This window comes from Bos grunniens, chromosome 2 (genome assembly GCF_055505025.1).
Source record: "Bos grunniens cultivar Pamir isolate PY7600 chromosome 2, Bosgru_T2T1.0, whole genome shotgun sequence".
Taxonomy (NCBI): Eukaryota; Metazoa; Chordata; class Mammalia; order Artiodactyla; family Bovidae; genus Bos; species Bos grunniens.
The window spans coordinates 40,980,632-41,003,617 of record NC_141166.1 but is presented as its reverse complement, the minus strand read 5'-3'; the positions used below and the strand labels follow the sequence as shown (position 1 = coordinate 41,003,617).

Sequence of the window (22,986 nt, the reverse complement as noted above, 5' to 3'; positions counted from 1 at the left end):
TGGATGGAATTATGGGAACAGAAAAGGGCATTAGGTAGAGATGAAGGAAATCTGAATAAATTAAACACTTTAGCTGATAATAATATGTCACTATTGGTTTAGTAATTGTAACAAATGTACCACACTAATACAAGATGTTAATAGCAGGTAAACTGGGCCTGGGGTGGGGTAAGGGGGGGTTGTGGGTATATACTCTCTGTACTGTCTGCTCACTTCCTTAAATCTAAAACTGTTCTAAAAAAATGAAGTCTATTTTTTAAAAAAGACATATATTAATTCTCATGAAAACTGAGATGGGAACCATGATGAGCCCTATTTTACAGATAAGAGTACCTTAAGTTCGGTTTCCCCAAGTCTTTGAGACTTAGAATATACGTCTCTTCTGCACCAAAATGTATTTGATTCATTTAAATAATGTGTATTGATTACTGTCTGCCAGTCAGAGACTGAGCTTAGGTGATTCTATGAAGAGAGGCACAATTAGGAAGGCAGAAAGAACTTTGTATCTACCTACTGAAATTAAAGGGCACAAGCAAACATTTTATTAATAAAGTGTGCACAGTCCTAAAGTGTATTTTACATGGTGACAGCACATATACTCCTTCAATAGCTAGAAACAACTGAGCTTGACATCTAATTATCAAGATAATTATTTAAATATGAAGCCACCAGCTGGCATAAATTTTTAAGAACACATAAGCCATATATCAGAAGTTACAAGGCTGTTTAAGAATGAATTTGTATCTTATCCCAGATACTAAAATAACTAAGGCTCTATCTTTGAGGACAATCCCTGGTCTATTGAAAGAACACCTCAAAGGAGAAAACTTTCTATGTCATTTGCATTCCTTTCTGAAGATATTCAGTGTAAACTTCCTTAACTGTTATTTTGGCTGGTAGAACCTTAACATTTTCATTACTGATTACTCCACTGATCAAAACAAAGATTTGGTACATTGGCTGATCAAGCTGAAATTCCTGGCCCATGCCAGTCTGACCATGAAATGTCATACATGCTCACATAATGTGGTACACGAAGACAAAAATAAGCTTTTTTTTTTTTGCAAAGTGTATTATCTCTGGGGCTTCTTGATTTTCATACCTGGAACTGTAAGCAACAGGTAGACTCCAATCTAAATATCCACCTGAAACAATACCCAAGGGAGCACTTGTACCCGTAACTTCACTGCTTCTTGTGATTCCTTTAGCTGCCTCACTGTATTTAGCCTTAAAAGTCCAGCTGAGGCATTAGGTCCTTCACAAAGTTTTAGCCCGCTCAGTGTGGGCCATGGCACCTTGTACAGACCTCAGTCATAGTACTTACCACAATTCAGTACATTTTAACAAGTAATAAATGCAGATGAGGTACCATTCTGGGCATCTGGGAAACATCAGTGAACAAATCAAAGATGCCTACCCTTGTGAGGAAAAATACACAATAAATAAACTATAATAAGTAAATTTTATAGTATGCTATAATGATAAGTGCTATGGAAAAGTAAAGGGCTTCCCTGGTGGCTCAGTGGTAAAAGAATCGGCCTGCCCATGCGGGAGATGTGGGTTCAATCCCAGGTCTAGGAAGATCCCCTGGAGAAGAAAATGGCATCCCATGGACAGAGGAGCCTGGCGGGCTGTAGTCCATGGGGTTGCAAAAGAGTTGGACACAACTTAGCAACTGACCAACAAAAACATATGGAAAAAGAAAACACGGAGCGGGTTAAGAGGGCTGGGATGGACTAGGGCACAGAAGAAGGTTCAAGTTATAGCACTTGAACCATATATAAGAGTACTCATGTTCTCTTCTGTGAGAACAGGATTTAAGCAAAGACTTGATGGAGGTGAGGGAATTAACTCACTTCCTTCAAGTCTTTGCAGATCCCAGAAAAAGAGGCTTCCAGATAGTGGAAAGAACAAGAGCAAAGACCCTCACACAGGAAAATGCTTGGTGAGTTTGAGAAGAAGCTTGGAGGCCAGTGAATCTGGAGCAAAATGCCTCAGAAGGGAATAGGAGGGGAAGAGAGAGGCAAAGCAGGGAGCATCAATGATGGCAGCTTGTGGGCCATTACAAACACTGTGGCTTTTACTCTGTGTGAAGTGGGGAACTGTTGATGGGCTTTAAGTAGTGGAGAGACATGATCTTATTTTTGCAAGATTCACTCAGGTCATTATGTGGGGAATAAAATTGTAGCGGGTCCAAGACAGGAGCAGAAAAACCTGTTAGGAGGTAATTATAAGAGAGGAGGATGCCTCAGGCAAGAGAAGTAGCATAAAGTGGGGCAGATGAGAGCCAGATTTTGGATTTAGCATCATGGGGGAAGGAGTCGGGTGTAATCCTTGTGTTAGTCGCTCAGTCATGTCTGACTCTTTGCTACTCCACAAACTGTAGCCTTCCAGGCTCCTCTGTCCACGGAATTCTCCAGTCAAGAATACTGGATTGGGTTGCCATTTCCTTCTCCAGGGGATCTTCCCGACCCAGGGATTGAACCTGGTCTCCTGCACTGCAGGCAGATTCTTTACCATTTGACCGCCAGGGAAGCCCCGATAACAAACAAAGGAGAGCCAAAGACGTCTTCAGGGATTTTGTCCTGAGCAACTACTACAATGGAGGTATCAGGAACCAATGTGGGAAGACCATAGAAGAGGCAGATTAGTATGTGAAGAGCAGGAATTCATGAAAGAACATGAATTTGGTTGTTGTCTGAAAATGTTCTGTTGACAGTTTCTGGTAAGATGGAATAAATACAAGGAGAGTGGGTGTCAGCACTCTGAAAGAAAATCTGGGATTCAGCAGAGCAGCACATTTTAGAAGTGCTCCATTTCAAATTCCCAACACTTGATATCAGAGACAACATTGTGAGGAAAAACACAGAAATCAATGTCTTTGAATCTAAAAGTGATGGTGAAGAATTAGACTCTGAACATGAAAAAAATCTAAAAACACCTCAAATGATTTATCTACATTTACCTCTTTATACATGACCTGAGAATAAAATATGATTTTAAAAATCTACTAGATAGGACTAAATTTTCAAAAAATAGAAAGTAACTTCAGTGGTAAGAAATCACCATGTAATAGTTTAATGGGCAATGCTTTTCTTAGTGACACAAAAAAATATCTTTAAATTGGATACAAGGAAATAATGATGATTAAAAATAACTAATACTTACTAGCCACAATGAGCCAGGGACAGTGCTAAGTGCTATACATGGAATTTTTTTTTTTTTTACTCTCACAACAATCCTATGAAGTAGTAACCAATTTCCCTCCTTTTAAGAGAATGCCCAAAATAGTGCAGAAAACTTATGTGTCTTTTGTGTGTCCCATACAATCTTTGTGCTTTGCTACTTTTTCCCCTTTGGAAAAAATCATCAGCTTCCTATTTAATAATTCCTCACCTTTAAGAATTTTAAGAAGGAAATCTTTAGCATGGGTCTTAGATGCCTGCTGCATTTATTATCCCAAGTCCAGCTGCTCTCTCTGCTACACATAGACTTCTAATTCCAGTCTTTTGTGTGGGTTTGGGGTTTTGTTTGGTTCCCTTTTTCAAGTCAAAAAATAGGCATGGGAGACTTCGCAGTGTCTGGGACTCTGTGATCCCAATGCAGGGAGTTCCAGTTTGATCCTGGGTTGGGAAAGTGAAAGTGAAAGTCACTCAGTCATGTCCAACCCTTGTTGACCCCATGGACATACAGTCCATGGAATTCTGTAGGCCAGAATACTTGAGTGGGTAGCCTTTCCCTCCTCCAGGGGATCTTCGCAACCCAGGATCAAATCCAGGTCTCCCACATTGTGGGTAGATTCTTTACCAGGTGAGCCACAGGGAAGCCCAAGAAAACTGGAATGGGTAGCCTATCCCTTCTTCAGAGGATCTTCCCAACCCAGGAATTGAAACGGGGTCTCCTGCATTACAGGCGGATTCTTTAGGAACTGAGCTCTCAGGGAATTGGATCTCAAGTGCTACAACTAAAGATCCCATGTGCCACAACTGGGACCTAACACAGCCAAATAAATAAATAAATTTTTTTTCAACAAAAAACAAAAAAACAAGCACAGAAGGAGGTGCAGGGCTAAAGGGATGAGTAACTGTCCCTGCCTTGAGGCACTTACAGTCTAATTGGTGAAACAACACACAAATGGGTAATCTACTCCCTCTCACATGCCAGGTTTTCTGTGTGTGCAGCAAGCTCTGACAATGCAGTGACAACTCAGGGCAGGCCCTGATGGAAAGAAAAAGTGGGTGTTTTCTCAACTCCTTCAGCTTCATGCTGGATTATGGGTCATTCTGGTAAACATTCTTGGGCTGCAGTGAGCCACTCAGAGGGTGTTTTGATAACTCTTTGATACCTTGTATCACATAGGCCACAAGAGCATACACTGTTTGTTTAATCTTGGACTAAAGATGACAGACTAGGTTCTATGTAAGTCCTGAAGATGATTCAGTTCCGGCTTCCCAGGAAAAAAAAAAAACAAAAACAAATTCTGACACACAGTTACCAAAGCATGGTACTGGCTGGGCTCAAAAACCACAGTTACAAAAACTATTTAGCAACATACTGTAGAATAAATGTTCATTGACATTTACAGAGTATTAGTCAATAATATATTAAACAATAACATTTACAGATTTATTACATGAATCTACACAGGGTACTTGTACTGGGGTTAGGGAGTGGGGGAAAAAAAGGACGTAGTTCATTTTGGAAAAGGATCAGTCTAGTTAGGGAGCCTCTGTGAACCTAGAATAAAAACCAGAGTTATAAACACACCAAATTCTAGTAAATTCAATCCCATTTTACTGACGTTTATAACCCTCATAGGCTGCAGTCCATGGGGTCGCAACGAGTCGGATACGACTGAGTGACTTCATTTTCACTTTTCACTTTCATGGGTTGGAGAAGGAAATGGCAACCCACTCCAGTGTTCTTGCCTGGAGAATCCCAGGGACGGGGGAGGCTGATGGGCTGCCGTCTATGGGGTCACACAGAGTCGGACTCGACTGAAGTGACTTAGCAGCAGCAGCATAACCCTCATTCATAGTTTGAGACTATGTGCACTAAGGGACCTCTTATATTAACAGCATCTCAGAACTGTGACAATATCTGCTCAAACCAATGGATTAGGATGATATGAAGTTTTTTTTTCCTGATCTGCAACTACAAGACCCTAATGGTATAAAGTCTGCTTGTGCAGGGGAGGGATGAGCAAGAATGTGCTCTAAGTTCAGCTGGCAATAAGATATTTCCTAGAAGAAGCAACACTGTTGTTAATGCAATTTACAGAAACCTATACCAAATCACTGTCATTTTTGACAGGTCCCTTAGGAAAAAAAAAAAAAAAAGTGTGTCAAATACTAAAACATTAGATTTTAGCTGACTGGATTAGACTCCTTGCTAAAAGCTGTCTACACAGAAGCAACATTGACAATCATGACACTGAAATTTTTAAGGGTTCTTATTCTCATCTGCAGCCTTAGGATGTGTACAGATGAAAAGATTTATTCTCTCCTCCATCATCCTTACAAACTCAAACAAGTAACTTCATCTAAATTCCTTGTAGAGGGAAGGGGTAAAAGCCTAGGTGGGAGGAACTTTTGAAAATAGTGTCTCTTCCCCACTCCATCTTTTGATGTTACTGATGGAAATGGTCTATTTGTGAAAAAGAAAACCTGAGAACCACTCATCTGAAATATCTGAACACACAACCAGATGATACAGATAGTTTCAGGAGATACGGGAACTGCTACCATTAAGCTCACCTCCAGTACAATTCCACTATATAGAGAGGGGATGCCTCCTAGGGTGTGGCTTGAACCGCTGTATCCTGTACCTGAGTTTAAGTGAAAGTGAAAAGTGAGAGTGAAGTCGCTCAATCATGTCCGACTGTTTGGGACCCCATAGACTGTAGCCTTCCAGGCTCCTCTGTCCATGGGATTTTCCAGGCAAGAGTACTGGAGTGGATTGCCATTTCCTTCTCCAGGGGATCTTCCCAACCCAGGGCTTGAATCCAGGTCTCTCACATTGTAGACAGACGCTTTACCATCTGAGCCCCCAGGGAAGTACCTGAGTTTAGGTAATAACAACTCCTGTGAGGGCGTGAGTCAGCTGCGTTGCTTTCCAGTGTCACCAAGACTACATACATGACTAAACCACAATTATCACAGAGATCAGAAAAGTTTTATCAAGATGCACGTGAACATCAGCATGAAGACTGATGCAGTTAACGACCACTTCACCCTTTTTATTCATATATTGAAAGAAATGTTAACTCTTCTAGAGAAGAAATGTGCTCTGATACTTCTGAAGTACATCCTATGATAAATTATATTTCACTTCAGCACAGTAAAGCATCAGTTTTTAAGCCCCAAAAGACATCTTGTGTGGATGCTTTGCTTTCTTTGAATAAGCATTAGGGAGCAAAGGCATAAAACCTAAAGGGGAAGGAGTTAAGAATCCAGTAAGACAGTTATAAAGTTAAGAGAAACCTATCTTTTTGGACTGATGTTAAAGCTGAAACTCCAATACTTTGGCCACCTGATGTGAAGACCTGACTCATTTGAAGAGACCCTGATGCTGGGAAAGATTGAAGGCGGGAGGAGAAGGGGATGACAGAGGATGAGATGGTTGGATGGCATCACCGACTCAACGGACATAAGTTTGAGTGTACTCCTGGAGTTGGTGATGGACAGGGAGGCCTGGAGTGCTTCGGTCCATGGGGTTGCAAAGAGTCAGACACGACTGAGTGACGGAACTGAACTGAAGTGAATGCTGTAGATATGTGACTGCTATAACTAGTAAGAGAGTAGTGTAGCCAAAAATGCAGTATTTGGACAGGACTGCAAAAAAGAAAGCTGTTATCCTTAGAAAGTCAAATGTTTCCACCTTCTCAGGGTTACTAATGCTGTTTTCCCACAGCTTCTTGGAAAAATATCGCTGTTTTCTCTGGGCTCTTTCCAGGTGCTTTATTGAGAGAGCAAAATGGAGGAAGAGGAAAATACCATAAACAACTTCACTGTGGAAGGATGGGAAATGCTGACCTCAATCTGCTTCTGTTCTTTCTGTATAAAATTCTCATATGCGTAATTGCAGAGGAAGAAGGATAATCAGAAAATATGGCATTGGTCATTTGCTGATTGTTCTAGCACAATAATTCTCAAATATATTCATCCTTTATAGTCTAAATCAGAGCTTCTAAAACACTCTATGGTAAAGGACCAAATTTTAAAATTTCCAGTCTACTGCAAGCTTTTATAAATTACAGTAGAAATGAGTTACTAGAAAAGTAAATTTTTAAAAATATACAAAATATAAGCCCCCAAATTTTGTATTAGTGATTTCAACAGGCATAAAATACTCTGTCAAATTGCTATTAAAGTTTATAAAAGCTTATTCTCAGCTTCTGTACTTACCTTGTGGCAGATGGATAACAAACTATTCTGAACTACAGTCTGAAAAGAATTGTCTTAACCACACACCTATTCACAAACATGGGACACATATACATCACAGAAGCACACACAAGCACATCAAAGTAAAGATAAATTTCTATCCATTTAAAAAATAATTTAAATATATATATAAAATAATTGTTCTATATATTTCTTTAAAATTCACTTTATACCAAAAAAGTTGATGAGAAAGCAGCCATCTCCTACCCCACCTCTCCCCTTCAGTACCTACCCAAAGTGGCAGCTGTCTAACAATCACACCTATCAGGGGAGCTGTCATTGCCAACCTCCCGTCCCCCCAGCCTGACTTTCCTCCTGGGGCTCTCTTCTTCTCACAGCTGCTGACCTGGGTATTCCCTCTGCCTCTCTTCTATGCAGGGATACCCTTTGAGAAACACTATAATGCTGTTCAAAATATTTGCTGCTCCTGCCTTGGGGTTGATTATACTCACCCCATTGATGTCAGGCTTGGTTATGAGTTGTGACGTCCCATCCGATGGGAGGATTTTCCATCTCTGCCTTGTTAAACTCAGAAGTGACCGTGTGACTTGCTTTGGCCAATGACATGTGACATTCCAAGGTGGAAACTTAAGAGAGAGTTCTATCATCTCTTTTCGTTCTGCCACAAGTCTGGCAATTTCACAGATAAAGAATGCTCCGCCAGCCTGAGTCCAATTATGATGATGAAAAGGAGCAGAACTACACAACGGGCACAATGGGTGAAAAGAAATAAACCTACGCTGTAAACCATTGAGAGTTTGGCACTGTTTGTGACTGCATCAGAGCCTGAGTTGATGAATATATCTGTATTTCCTAGATCTCCTTTGTTTTACGCTCTAATTTTGACAATTTATCTTCCAGTAGCTTCCTGAGAAAGTGTCTATAACAGGCAAAGATCTAATATGTCTGAAAATAATAGAATACTGCATTTGAAATAATTTTCTCTCTGAATCAGAAAGCACGGAGACATTGCCTTCTAGTTCCCAATGATGCTGTTGGGAAGACCACTGTTATTTTTATTTACAGTCCTTTGTGTGTATCTTCACCCACTCCCAGAGGCTTTTAACGGCTGCTCTAAAATTTCGTGGTTATGTGCTTTGTTACGGGCCTTTTTCAAGAGACCTGAGTATCTTTCAATCTTAATGCTCATGTTTTTGAAATCTAGGATGGAATCTTCAATATTTATCTTAAAATCATCTTTTTCTTTTTTAAATAAAAATTTTAGTTTCATCAAAGTTAAATATGCTCTAAGTCTGCAGAGTCAACAACCTTCTCACTGAATATTTACTGTTCCCCAGGGACAGCTACTCTGATTTTTTTTTTTAGCTAGTTCTTTGGTATTGACCTCCATATCTCTACACATATATTTAATTGTGGTAACATGATATTTCTGTTTTAGGCATTATTTATTTTCATTATGGAAATGAGGATTTATTCTCCTCCTTCTCTGCACATCCACAACATACATGCTCCTTTCACTATATATCATAACTTTAATTAGATTAATCATGAGTATTTACATTATTGGGACCTTGTATACCAGTTAGATTTGAGTCATGTAATAACTATGATTACTTTTCCTCTCCTACCAAACCTTTTGTTTTCCCTGGAGTTAATAATTGTATTATTCTTTTCATTTAGTTTCCTAAGCATATATTGGCAATTCAAAACTCTCTATGACTCATTTAAATTTCATCTCAGTACATTTTTACATGTCAGACTTTCTAGTTTGTTGGTTAGTTGGTTGGATAGTTTGTTGGTTTCTCTCTTTCATGCTGGACAATTCCCTCAAGTTCACTGGAGCACTCCCAAATGGAGGTCCTTTCTCCTCATTTCTCAAGAAAGAAGGATTGAATATACTTTAGTTAGCAGTTTGTTAGCTGGGTTTATAACTTTTAAATATTTGGACAAATGTTCCATAGGCCTCTTTTTATGCTCTTTTCCCAGGCTCTACAAATGGCATAAAGCAGACACGGCCACTAACCCCTGAACTCTGGCTTCCTGTCGGGCAAATTTGCTTCCTTTTCATCAATACCCCTTCTGCAGGCTTAGGTATCAGCTTCCCAACTCTGCTAAGTCAGTTGCCCTTCCTCCATTCATCCTATCTTCTAAGCATGCATTGAATTCTCTCAACTGCTGTTATCAGCTTTTCTGTTCCTTTGTCCTTGAGGGGTCGTAGAAGTATCCTATTGCTGCTGTGACCAATTATCACAAACGAAATGTCTTCAAACAACACAAGTTTATTATCTTAAAATGCTGGAGGTCTGAAGTCCGTAATCAGTCTCAGTCCGCTAAAATCAAGGTGTTGGCAGGTGGCATCCCGTTAGGAAACTAAGGGAGAATCTGTTTGTTTGCCTTTTCAAGTTCCTACAGGATGTCTGCATTTGTTGGCTAGTGACCTCATCCTCTATCCTCAAAGCCAGCTGCTAAGCATCTTCCATTCTTTCTCTCTCTCTCTAACTCTCCTGCCTCCTTCTTTCCCTTATAAAAAGCTTTGTGAAATCACATCCAACTCTTTGCAACCCCATGAACTATAGCCTGCCAGGCTCCTCTGTCCATGGAATTCTTCAGGCAAAAATACTAGAGCGGGCAGCCATTTCCTTCTCTAGGGGATCTTCCTGACCCAGGGGTTGAACTCAGGTCTCCTGCATTGCAGGAGGATTCTTTACCATCTGATCCACCCTGGAAGCCCTCGGGGATTACACTGGGCCCACTCAAACAATCTAAGATAATCACCATATCTCAAAATTCTTAACTTAATCACATCTGCAAAGTCCTTTTTTTTTCAAATAAGACAATCCCAGGTCCCAGAAATTAAGATAGGAGTACTTATGAAGGGACTGTTATTCTGTCTATCGTAAGGGTTTACACTTTTCTTACTCCTTTAGTGTGGAGTGTCAGAAATGAGCAAAGCAAAAAATATGTGTTCAATCACCTTGTTTGATCAGGAGCCCAAATAGTATGTGTACTGTTTCCAGTCCCTGGGATTCTTCTCAAATCTTTTTTCAAGTAGATAAAAATAACAGATAGGAATAATAATAGAAATAACCAAATATCACTGAAGCCTTTAATCTATACATGAGATTAGAACAACCTTCAGAAATTTTTCATGAATCATGAGTGTCACTGTTTGGAAGAGAATCTGGCAGAGTAGAAATGGGAAGAAAATGAATAAAAGTGGAAAACAGAACAAATGAGTGGGAAAAAAAATTTTTGAAGGAGGTGCTTATAAGATTATGAAATATACCTGACACTCAGTAATATGGGTGCTAACCACAGACTGACAGACAAGAATCAAAGATGAGAACAGAAAGGTCACATCACATATGAAAAAAAAGCTAAATTTAGAATTGGAATTTCTAAATTCAAACCCCAATTCTCAAACTTACAGTCTGATCTTGTGCAAGTCAATCAGGTGTCTTGGTTGTACAGCTGAAGCCGAAACCATCAAAAAAAGTTATCTCAATTTAAATTAGCAAACATATATGAAAGACTTCAGGGAGCCATCAATCACATTGCAGTTGGATGTTAGTTGAATCTAAAGCAGAAATCGGCACTAATTGAAAACTAGCATTATGGCAAAGTAATGATAACATAAGAACCCAATAGCTGGAAGGCAGACTAAAAGAAAATTTTCTTTCCTATTTCTAAAACAATGGACTTAAAAAATAAACAAACAAAGAAAAAGATGGACTAACCATAAGAAAATTCACCTTAATGCATGGTCACGATTGCAGATATTCTATAGAAATACCACTTTTACTCATTATTATTATTATTTTTTACTGAACTCCTTCAGTGTGCCAAACACCCCATGCTAGGTATTAAGGTTATAGCAGTGAATAAGGCAGATGCAATCGCTGCCCTCACAGAGGTTAGTCTAGTAGGGAACCAGACAATTAAGCAAAAAATGGCAAGTAAGTGTGATAGGTGATTTCAGTTCAGTTCAGTTCAGTCGCTCAGTCGTGTCCGACTCTTTGCAACCCCATGAATCGCAGCACGCCAGGACTGCCTGTCCATCACCAACTCCTGGAGTTCACTCAGACTCACGTCCATCGAGTCAGTGATGCCATCCAGCCATCTCATCCTCTATCTTTCCCTTCTCCTCTTGCCCCCAATCCCTCCCAGCATCATGGGAACCAAAACATGGACTTCAGGCAGTGAAATCAGACTAGGGTGCAAGTCTGAGGTAGGGGGTTAAGAACCGTGCTCAGAGTTCATGACATACCCTTCAGAGCTCAGCCACACAGCAGGAACTAGCAAAGCAAAAATGAAAGGGGATGGTTAGACAGAGGGTGCCAAGGAGCCTACTCCTTCACCTAGGAAGACTGACAAGGTATTTTGGAAACTTTTTAGCCTAATTCTTGTGTCATGTATGAAATGGTGACAGGACCAACATGAGAGTAAAGTGCTTGTATTACTATGATGCTATCAGACTCACACTAATGAAATAATAATTACTTTGCTTTCTTCTCAGAGTAAATTCCCTCCCCTACTTCTCACTCTACAACCAGGCAGTGGAGCACAGTGGTTAAGAGTGCCACTGTGGGATCCGTTTGCCAGATCTGGAAATCAGGCTCCGGAATCAGGTTGCCAGCTTTGGGTTCACATTCTCACTCTTGCCGCTTGCTAGCTCTAAGACCTTGGAGAGGTTATTTTCTTCATCCCTTTAGGCTTCAGCTTACTTATGTACAAAATGTTCCTAATGTTACTATTTTCCTCATTAAGTTATTATGAGGATTAAGTTAGTTAACAAGTCAAAAGTGTTTAAAACAGTGCCCAGGCCAAAGTAAGAACTCAATAAATCTTCACTTATTGCTGCTACCAGTTTTATTTGCCAACCACTGGCCTTTTGTAATTTCCAGGAGGATAAGAGGTCAGTTGATTTTGTTTACATGGCATTGCTTTCAGTCACAAGGAAGACAAGAATGCAGCAAGACTACTAGCTTACCAACTGGTCCTCAAAATAGAAATAAGACGCAACCAGAATCTTGCTGATCAGTTCTTCGGTTCTGACTCTGAACGTGGGAAGATCAGAAAGCTTCAAAGAGGTCTTCGTCTCTTTCAGGTTATATAGAACTAAGACAGAGATGGCAGAGAGTGTGACCATGCTGAAATCAGGTCCCATAAGAAGGCAGTACTTTGGTGGACTCTTATGATTCAGGCTGTAAAACAGAAACAATATTTATAGATGCATTTAGAGGCTATCAAGCTAAGGGAGACCTGTTTATGCAAACCAATGCCAGGAGATTAAGTCCAAAATTTCAACTGCATTCACTCATGAAACATTTGAATGGCAGCTATGTATAAAATACTGTTCTAAATGTTAAGAATATAGCAGTCAAAAAAGAGACGAAAGTCCCTGCAAACATATTAAATGAGCTAAGTATATATCATACCAGAAAGTCACAGGTGCCATGGAGAATAATAAAGTACCAGAAGGAGACAGAGAGAGCAAAAGAGCAAAGGTGGGGTATGGGGTGAACAATTTTCATCAGGGTAATAAGGGAAGGCCTCATGGAAATGGGGACGTTTAAGCAAAGACCTGAGGAGGTGAGAAGGACACGGAAACGTCTCAAAGGAGCATCCTGACCAGAAAGAACAGCAAATTTGAGTCCCTGAGGAGAATGTGTCCAAAGTGTTGAGGAACAGCAAGGTGGTCAATGGGCCTGAGCAGTGAAAGGTCGGGTGAGAAGAGCAGGAAGTGGATCAGAAAGGAAATGGGGTCTTGTAAGCCTAACTGTAAGAATCACAGCCTTTTCTGAGTGAGGTGGGAGCTACTAGATAGCTTTGAACAGAATCATAGTTTAAAAGGATCACCCTGGCTGCGGGGCTGAGAAGAGAATGAAGGCTAATGGAGGCTGATATGAAATCCTGATTGAAGGTAACGGCAGCTTGGACCAAGGCGGTATCAGTGAGGATGGGAGAATTAGTCACATATTTTGAAGAAACAGCAGCAGGATTTGATGACAGATTGGATGTGGGGTGTAAAAGAGTTGCTGAGTAAGCCTCAGCAGTGGAAATGATGGAGTTACCATTAACCGGGACAGAGAAGGTTTTAAGTATAGAAGGTTTTTGAGCAGAGGAGAGATCAGATCAGGAGTTTAGTTTTAGTATAATAAAATGGAAAGGTCTATTAAACATCCAAGGCTTCCTTGGTAGTTCAACTGGTAAAGAATCCACCTGCAATGCAGGAGACCCCGGTTCGATTCCTGGGTCAGGAAGATCCACTGGAGAAGGGATAGGCTACACATTCCAGTATTCTGACATGGAGAATTCCATGGACTGTATAGACAGTCCATGGGGTTGCAGAGTCAGACACGACTGAGCGACTCTCACTTTTCAGAGGTCTATTAAATATCCTTGGATACACAAGTCCTACTCTGAGACTGGGGAGTTGTGAGCATATTTATATCTGATGCCATAACACTTAATGAGGTACTGAGGGAGAGAGCATGAACCAGAAGAGGTGCAAGGTCAGAGACCTGAGACACTCCAATAGTAAGAGGTCAGTGAGCAAAAGAGATTGAGAACAATGACTAGTAATGCATCGTGAATATCAGAGGAGAGTAAAGTGCCCTGTAATACTGAAGAAACAAGTGTAACAAGTGAAGTTACATGGGCGGTTGTGATTAACTGTGTCAAATGCTGTTGATAAGTCAACTGAAAAGACTGAGAACAGGCCATTGGATTAAGTAACATGGAGAGCAGTTTTGGTGGAATTCTGAAGGCAAGAGCTAGTTGGAATGAATTTAACAGAAAATGTGAGAAAGGAACTGGGATGGTAAATACAGAACTCTTTCAGGGATACTCACTGTAAAGAGAAAAGAAAAAAAAAAAAAAGGGACAGTAGCTAGAGGAGAAAGTAGAAATAGAGAGTTTTGTTGTTGTTATTGTTGAAGATTAATTTTAAGACGCAAAATATTAATTTACATTGTTTTTCAGTTGCTAAGCCATGTCTGACTTTTTGTGACCCCATGAACTGCAGCATGCCAGGCTTCTCTGTCCATCATTATTTCCCTGAGTTTCTTCAAACTCATGCCCATTGAGTCAGTGATGCCATCCAACCACTTCATCCTCTGTCACCCCCTTCTCCACTTGCCCTCAATTTTTCCCAGCATCAGGGTCTTTATCAATGAATGAGTCAGCTCTTCGAATTAGGTGGCCAAAGTATTGGAGCTTCAGCTTCAGCATCAGTCCTTCCAATCTACCTTATCTAACTTATGTAGGGAACTATAACTGGTAAACAGAACACAAACAGATGTAACTGATTAGTGATTTCTCCTCTCTGTTGGAAAACTATTGGGAAAGTCCAATTAAAGTCACAAGACTAATTCATGGGCATGGACAATAGTTCTACCTTACTACTGTTTCCAATTATTAAGACTCTCCAGCATCCATCTACACTGCAGGGAAAGTACTGCTAAGTACATCAGATGCTTTAATCAGCTGGGCAGGGTACCTCTCCTGTGACCAGTGCTGGAGAAACTCTAACCATTTTAATCATTCCTTCATTCAAGAAACATTACTGAGCGCCTGTTATACTCCAATTACTAGGGATACAAGTCCAACAAAACGTAACATTGCCTTTAGGAAGTTCATGGTTCAATAAAGGATGCAGACAAGCAAGGAAATCAAACCAGTCAATCCTGAAGGAAATCAACTCTGAATATTCATTGGAAGGATTGATGCTGAAGCTCCAATACTTTGGCACCTGATTCGAAGAGTCAACTCACTGGAAAACACCTTGATGCCTGGAAAGACTGAAGGCCAAAGGAGAAGGGAATGGGAGAGGATGAGATGGTTAGATATGTAATGTTAGATGTTTAGATATGTTAGAACCATTTAGTGACTGAACCACAACTAAATAAATAGTTCTCATTTAATGGTAAAAGAGGTATGTGTACATGTAAGAGACAAACTTTGAATTAAATAGTTAACTGCTTAGTATGGGGACATCTAGGTCATTTCTTTATAGATAAGCTTCCCTGCTAAGTCACTTCAGTCGTGTTCACTCTGTGCAACCCCATAGACAGAAGCCCACCAGGCTCCCGTGTCCCTGGGATTCTCCAGGCAAGAACACTGGAGTGGGTTGCTATTTCCTTCTCCAGTGCATGAAAGTGAAAAGTGAAAGTGAAGTCGCTCAGTCATGTCCGACTCTTAGCGACCCCATGGACTACAGCCTACCAGGCTCCTCCATTCATGGGATTTTCCAGGCAAGAGTACTGGAGTGGGGTGCCATTTGCCTTCCCTGGGGGCTCACAAATCCACCTACCAATGCAGGAGACATGGGTTCAATCTCTGGGTCAGGAAGATCTTCTGGAGAAGGCAATGGCAACTCACTCCAGTATTCTTGCCTGGGAAATTCCATGGACAGAGGAGCCTGTCCTCTGTTCATGTGATGACAAAAGAGTCAGACTAAACAACAACAATGGTTCAAGTGTTTGACATCCATCAGTGAACAAAACAAAGACACTCCTATTTAGAATGTGTATATCAGCAGGGGAACCAATACACAATGAACATAAAAAGTAGTAAAACAGACAGTGTATCTGAAGATAATGACTGCTATAGGGAAAAATAGGGGTGGCTGAGGTAGGTGTCAAATTGTAATTTTAAACAGTATGAGCAAGGCCTCAGTGAGAAAGTGGCCATTGGGGCAAAGACCTGAAGGAGGTGAGGGAGTCAGCTATCTTCAAATTTAGAAAAAACATTTTAAGCACTGAAACAGACCCAAGGTGCTAAGGTAGAAGCATAGCTGGTGTGTGGCAGGGGGAGAAGTAGGGAAACTTCTTAAGAAGTAATTGCAGTAATCCAGGCAAGAGATGAAGGTACTGCAGATCCAGGTCACCTGTACCTGCAGTGGAGGTAGTAGTCAGTTTTTGGATATATTTTGAAGGTACAGCCAATAGAATTATCTACAAGAATAGATGTGGAATAAGAGAGAAAAGAAGGTATTAAGAATCATTCCAAGATTTCTAACCTCAGCAACTAAGATGGAAAATGCTGCAGGTGCAGATGTGAGGGGGAAATCAGCTCAGTGTTGGACATATTGAGCTTTAGATGTCTATTAGACACCTCTGTAGCACCTAAGATCCTCTTGGCCTTCTTGCCTGTGGGACGATTTGCAACTTATTTTGTCCCTATTGCCATGGCCACCCAATCTCAGGCAGTAACCACCCAATAGTGCTTTGCCTCATGCTCAGGCCCCACGTCTCACACAAAGGTCTGCTTGGTGCCCACACAAAACATAACTGTGTATATGTTCCAGAGGAGGATAGTGTTAGCATTTTTTGATTGAATCTTAACCTTCTCTCCTGACTCACTTCTTTTCCCTACCCTCATTTCCCCAGGACGGTACTCCCTAATAAGATAGGAGCACAGAAGCCTCTGCCTCAGATTCTGTTTTCTGGGAGAACCAAGGCTAAGACAACATCCTAAGACAACAGCGAAGGCATGAGTGGATAGCTGTTGGGAGTATGGAGTCTGGAGTTTGGGAGAGTGATTTGGGGAAAAGATATAATTTTGAGAGTTAATCAGCATAGGTGTTGTATTTGCAATCACAAGACAGGATGAGGGCATAAACGAGTGAACAAAAAAGATAAATAGCAGATACTGGAGAAGTTGACGATTTTATTCTAGTATCTTTGAAAGCAGTACTTTTGAGAGCAGAAACAACCTTTTATTCATTGCTATAGCTCCAGTTTTATAGTACAGGGCACAAAGTAGGTGCTCAACAGTTATTTTTAGAATAAACAAAATAGGTCATCATGGCCCTCGAGTTAGATAGAAAAACAAACTAAGTCACGAGAGGTGATGAACTAAAACAAGCAGGATTCATGGAACTTGAGTTCACAGTGAGGGTAAAAATTAGGTTCAACAGCGGAAGCAAGAGAGAAAAATAACAGGAAAAGGAAGTGGTGGTTAGAAAAAAAGTGCTCAGATACCACTTTCTCCTTGAAGCCTTTTACAATCATCTCATCTGCCTTATTCTAAGTCCACTTGCACCCATGTGCTCTTCTCTTTCATTAACCCTGTTTTCCAATTGAAAAATTAAGTCATGAATGGGAGTAGCTTTCAAGTCCCAGAGATAAAAATGGATGCTAAAGTTGGATGATTCTAGTTCATTTCTATGGTTTATGGATATGCAAATACATGAAATTAGAAGACTACATTTCAAATCTGAAGTATATCCAAAGTGTTTAGTAAAATAACATGCACTTGAATGACTGGATGACTGAATGAATAAGTGAATTAACGAGGTCAGGTAAGAACAGAGGTCAGGGGAGCTGACATCAAGGACAAAATACAACTGAATGACTGTTGGAGGCTCACCGATCTGACCATAGGGCAGAGGTGAATCAGGGAAGTGGGGCTGCAGTTAAAAAGCACCTAGGAAGTTAGCAAAGCAACTAAGACATGAAGAGGTAGGGCCTAAGTGAGTTCACAGTGCGAACAGAAAAGGAGAATGCAGGGAAATTTTAAAATTAAAAATTACCATATTTGTTGAGTCATAAGTATAGGCTATGAGTAACTTTATGACCCCATGGACTGTAGCCTGCCAGGCTCCTCTGTCCATGGGATTCTCCAGGCAAGAATACTGGAGTGGGTTGCCATTCCTTTCTCCAAGGGATCTTCTGGACCCAGGGATCCAAACCCAGGTTCTCCCACATTGCAGGCAGATACTTTACCATCTGAGCCACCTGGGAAGCCCCAAATAATCCCAATATTTTGGTATCATGTATAGTGCCAGGGTAAGAAGAACAAGAAGGTAAGCTACATTTTGAAAGTGTATTTGACACAAAGATGAGATATATAAATAAATCTAATAATGGGCAACATTTTAATTGACACTTGTTACATGTCATTGTGCCAAGTACACTTTCCATGAATGATCTCATTTAATTACCATAAGTCAGTCATGTCTGACTCTTAGGGACCCCATGGACTGCAGCCTACCAGGCTCCTCTGTCCATGGGATTTTCCAGGCAATAGTACCGGAGTGGATTGCCATTTCCTTCTCTTCGGGATCTTCCCGACCCAGGGATCGAACCCGGGTCTCCTGCATTGTAAACACACAGTTAACCGCCTGAGCCACCATTTCACTGATGGGAAAACTGAGGTGCAGGAGGGAAGACCATGCCCAAAGTCACACAGCTGAACCAGGATTTGAATCCTAAAATATTAAGAAATTTTGCCATGACCACAGAGATATTATTTGTTCAATAAATACTTGATGAACACCACTGCATTGTGCTGAGGATGGGAGGAGAGAAACTCTGGTGGCAAACGAGGCACACTTGGTCACTACCTGCACAGAATTACATGGACAGTAAACAAATAATTCCAAGAATGATGAATCAGGAAAGTGCTAAGTTACAATTAGGTAGGAGGAGTGGGTGACAGAAAAGAATTTTCAAGGAAAGGGAATAGCATGTATAAATACCTTGAGGTGAGAGCCTACAGTAGAGAACAAGAGAAAAAGAGTTTGGAAAAATAAAAGACATGGCTGGAGTGCAGATAGCTAGAGAAATCATTGGCGAGGCTGAGAACACAAGCCTGGATAACGGAGGGCCTGGCCTTCACGATAAGGACTCAGATTGTGTTCAGTAAACAAAGGGAAGGACTGAAGGAATTCAATCAGGGTAGTGACTTGATCAGATTTGTATTTGTTAAAAATTACTCTGGCTGCAGTATGGCAAATGGATTGGAATGAGCCAAGACCAGTTTTGTAGGACCTAGATGCTAGTTGCTCAGAACTTCCAGCAAGAGGTGAAGTTAGCTTAGAGTGGGATGGAAATGTGGTCATAAGAACAGAGAGAAGCCACAAATCCTATTCTTTCAAGGTAGGTCTAGGTGATTCTGATGTGTGTTAGAGGTTTCTGAACTAAGTAGATGGATAGGATTTCCTTTACTGAACCAAGGGCTATTAGGAAGAGGGGTTTGGCACACCCAAGTCATCCAGATGAAAGTGTAGCAAAAGCACTTGGAAATATGAATCTAGAGTTCAAGAGCAAGATCTAGGCTTGAGCTCTGAGCTGGAGTCTTTTGCATATGGTATCTGAAGGGAACAGAAGAGGAGGAGACCACCTAGGAAAGCATATACGGTGGGACTCCAGAAGCAGGTGAAGCTCAACAGGATTCCAGTATTTAACAGTTGGCTAGAGGAGAAGCGGGTTGTTAAAGAACCAGAGAGTTAAGAGGAAAACAAGAGTTTAAGACAAGAGCATATGTGGATGAGGGTGTGGGCAATAGTAAGATGCCAGAACAAGGTCTTGTAAGCAGAGGCCTGAAGCTTGTCTGTGACAATTCAGAGCTGCTCCAGGTGTGTGGTAAGAACAGAAACTAGACTAGAGAGGGCTGAGGAGTGAGTCATGAGAGAATGTCCATGTGGTAAGACATGGAGAGGGACTTAAAGACAGAAATCTAGGCGTGAGAGATTTGGTGGTGGTTTAGTTGCTAAGTCGCGTCGGACTCTTGTGACCCCATGGACTGTAGCCTGCCAGGTTTCTCTGTCTGTGGGATTATCAAGGCAAGAATACTGAAGCGGGCTGCCATTTCCTTCTCCAGGGGAGAGAGACTTAAGGCTGTTCAAATACTAGACAGAAACGCCAGTAGAGGAAGAAAGGTTGAAAATAACGGAAGGAAAGGAGGTTATTCTTCAGCCCAAGGAGAAAGTAGGAGGAGATCTACAGTACTAGGCTACAGTACCGGGCTAGGGAACTCTTTCAACAGCAAGTCAGTATGGGGCGGAGCTCTGACTTGGACCCTCTCCGCTTCCTAAGACACATTTGCTTTAAGCGTGCCTGCTAAGTTGCTTCACTCGTGTCTGACTCTTTGCAACCCCATGGGCTCTTGCCCTCCAGGCTCCTCTGTCATGGGATTCTCCAGGCAAGAATATTGGAGTGGGTTGCCATTTCCTTCTCCAGAGCTTTAAGCGACTGAAAGTGAATTACAACAGACCTGAAAGACCGGGAGAGAGCATTGCCGAGTTAAATAAAAAGGATAATGATAAAGTCAGCATCGAGTCTCGGGTGACCTCTCAAGGGGCAAGATCAGCAGCTTCCAAGCAACGGAAGTAGTACTGAGGGTTCGGATGGGGGAGTGGGTGGTGAAGAAAAGGGGGCAGCGGCTGCAGTAGGAAACTGTGAAAAAGAAAGTAATACAGGATGGTTCCCCCTCCACCGCACCCCCCCCCCCAAAAAAAAGGCGGGCAAGTAAGGGGGGTTAGGGGAAGACACTTCGAAAGTGCAAAAGAGCAACCTCGGTCAGGGCAGGTCATGGCTCGGAGGCCGAAGGTGTGCCCCACGGGCCTGGCCTTCCTCGCTGCCCGGCTAAACTCCGCCAGCTGCCCGGAGTCCCAGGGCCTCCGTGCCCCCAAATTGAACGGTCCCGCCGGCGCCCGCCAGGTTTCTCTGCGGATTCTCAGAGCGGAGCCTCCCGGCCTGCCCAGAAAGGCGGAAAACCCTTCCCACAGGGGCCCACGACGCCCCCGGGCCGCGCCGAGGCCTAGCATCCCAGCGTCCGGCCCAGGCCTCGGGGAACCGCAGAGCTGCAGCAGGCCTTCCTCCCCGGCTCCGCACGGCTTCCGCGCTCAGCCGCGGCCCCGACCCGGTGGCGCGTCTTTCTGGTCCCTGCAGCTTTTGAAAGTTCCCGGGGCCGGCGGCGCTCTGGGGCCCAGGCCCGTGACGCTGCAGCCGCCCTAGAGCCCGCCGCTTACAGCCGCAAGGGCAGCCCGCGCGGGGGTTTCCATCGAACCGTCCACACCCTTCGGGAATTCCCCACCACGCCACACACAAACCCCAATTCTTCCTGCAAATTTCCGCCGCCGGTTTGAAACCGTCGATACGCGGCGAGGGCAGCAGGGGTGCGTAGACAGACCCCCTCTTCCCCACCCCTGGGCCCCAGCCCACCGCCTCTTTCCCTCTCCCGGAGGAACCCCTCCGCCGCGCCCGAAGGAACTCGAAGGTCTTCGGCAACTTCCGCCTCCAGCGCGGAGGGCGGGGCCGCTCGAGCTCCTCCGGGCCGAGCTCGGCTTTTTCCGTGCGCGGCCGCTGCGCACTCGGCACTGGGCGGCGCTGGCTGGCTCCCTGGCTGCGAGTCCTCAGTCGGCGGCGGCTGCTGCTGCCTGTGGCCCGGGCGGCTGGGAGAAGCGGAGTGTTGGTGAGTGACGCGGCGGAGGTGTAGTTTGACGCGGTGTGTTACGTGGGGGAGAGAATAAAACTCCAGCGAGATCCGGGCCGCGAACGAAAGCAGTGACGGAGGAGCTTGTACCACCGGTAAGAGGAGCAGGAGGAGGAGGCAGGAGCCGGAGAGAGCCGGGGGGACGGAGGGGGGACGGGGAGGCGCCGGACACCCGCGCTCGGGGCCTTCCCCTCGCAGGAGGGGCCGCGGTAAAGATGGAGCCTCCGCCCGAGCCCCACACCATCGCCGCCGCTCGCAGCGAACAAAGAATAATGGCGGCGGACTGGAGCCAGCGGCGGCCGGGGCGGCAGCGACTCTGCCTGCAGCCAGCGGCGGCGCTCATGGCGGGGGGCGGCCGGCGGCGGGCGGGGTGGGAGCCGGCGGCCGGGGGTGTGTGCGGGCGGGCGGCCGGCCGCGGCGAGCTGGCGCCCGCGTTCCCGCCGCCGCCGGGCCGGGCGCGGAGCCGGGAGCCCGGAGCCGCCCCGGGGGAGGCCGCCCGCCGGCCCGGCCGGCGCTGCCCCCTGTGCCGCCTGCCCGGCCCCCGCCGACAGTCTCGCCCCCCGACCCGGCCCGCAGTCCGCCGGGGCAGCGCCGCCGGGGTGCCCGCGGGGGGTGGAGGAGGAAGAAGGCGACAGTTAAGGGCAGAGGAGGTGAAGGTGCCTGCCTTCCCGGTAGCCTCCGTGTCTGCCATGCCCGCCTAGCGAGGGGAAGCGGTGCTCAGTCTGACCTACTCTCCTCTTCTCTCTTTGTGCAATAAAGTTCGAAACCCAAGGTTTTCCTCTCGTCCTGTATTTTATTCACGCCCTTTCCCCCCGCTCCCGCCCCATTGGGAAAATGCTGTTTTCTGTGCTTTTCTGCTTACATGAGGTAATGAGAACTCGCGCTTTTTAAAATAATTTTTGACTCTTTCCCTCACCCTCTTTTTTTTTTTTTTTAAATCAGTAGTCATGGAAATGCATTCTTTGGAGGAGGAAGGGGGTGCTAAGAAAAATATATTTGTAATTAAAAACCTATTGGGATCTTGTAAAAGGGAAGCTGATGTTTGAAAACAGTTTCGGTTTTAACCCTTTTCAATAAGGTAATCACTTGAGAGCTATCATTCTGAAACACTTCGTTGAAACGAGTATTAGCGATGTACTTTTGTTTCACATCACCTTGGCGGGGGGCAGCCGTGGTGTTGGGTCCTTTGGATCTCCCGTCGCACCCCGACCATATTTCTCACATCTTTCTTAAATACGAGATTGGTTAACCCTAATTCTAAAAATAGCCATTTAAAAGTATCCATTATTTGCCTCGCCCGTAGTAGGTAACCCTAGCCCCAGACCCACAATAATTTAAGCCACAAAGTTTATTTTTT

General features: G+C 43.5%; 2 protein-coding genes across 15 annotated transcripts in view; one reads left to right on the top strand and one right to left on the bottom strand.

Annotated features, from left to right (window-relative positions):
* Window positions 1-4,542: 4,542 nt before the first annotated feature.
* Window positions 4,543-22,320, bottom strand: LOC147377954 (uncharacterized). The gene is made up of 5 exons (XM_086323650.1): window positions 22,053-22,320; window positions 21,247-21,967; window positions 12,397-12,610; window positions 11,674-11,701; window positions 4,543-4,737 (listed from the first exon to the last, which is right to left on the bottom strand). The coding sequence occupies exons 1-4, from the start codon at window positions 22,318-22,320 to the stop codon at window positions 11,684-11,686; spliced, it is 1,221 nt and encodes a 406-aa protein (XP_086179776.1). The 3' UTR covers window positions 4,543-4,737; window positions 11,674-11,683.
* CREB1 (cAMP responsive element binding protein 1) overlaps window positions 21,281-22,986 on the top strand; it is a 57,193-nt gene continuing 55,487 nt past the window's right edge. For 8 of the 14 annotated variants that reach the window (XR_015143137.1, XR_015143121.1, XM_086343365.1 and 5 more), the window contains exon 1: window positions 21,588-21,724. The gene's annotated coding sequence lies outside the window, so the exon portion shown is untranslated. Of the gene's footprint in view, window positions 21,725-22,986 lie in introns of all 14 variants that reach the window. The other 6 variants (XM_086343414.1, XM_086343354.1, XM_086343348.1 and 3 more) reach the window with 4 other exon arrangements.

What these genes read in the sequence shown, in the direction of transcription:
- LOC147377954 (XM_086323650.1), bottom strand. Translation starts at nt 22,320, where the DNA reads ATGGCAGACACGGAGGCTACCGGGAAGGCAGGCACCTTCACCTCCTCT. An exon ending in CGGCGGGAACGCGGGCGCCA is followed by an intron (nt 21,968 to 22,052) that starts GCTCGCCGCGGC and finishes CCCCGCCATGAG; the next exon opens with CGCCGCCGCTGGCTGCAGGC. An exon ending in AATTTGCAGGAAGAATTGGG is followed by an intron (nt 12,611 to 21,246) that starts GTTTGTGTGTGG and finishes TCTGTTTTACAG; the next exon opens with CCTGAATCATAAGAGTCCAC.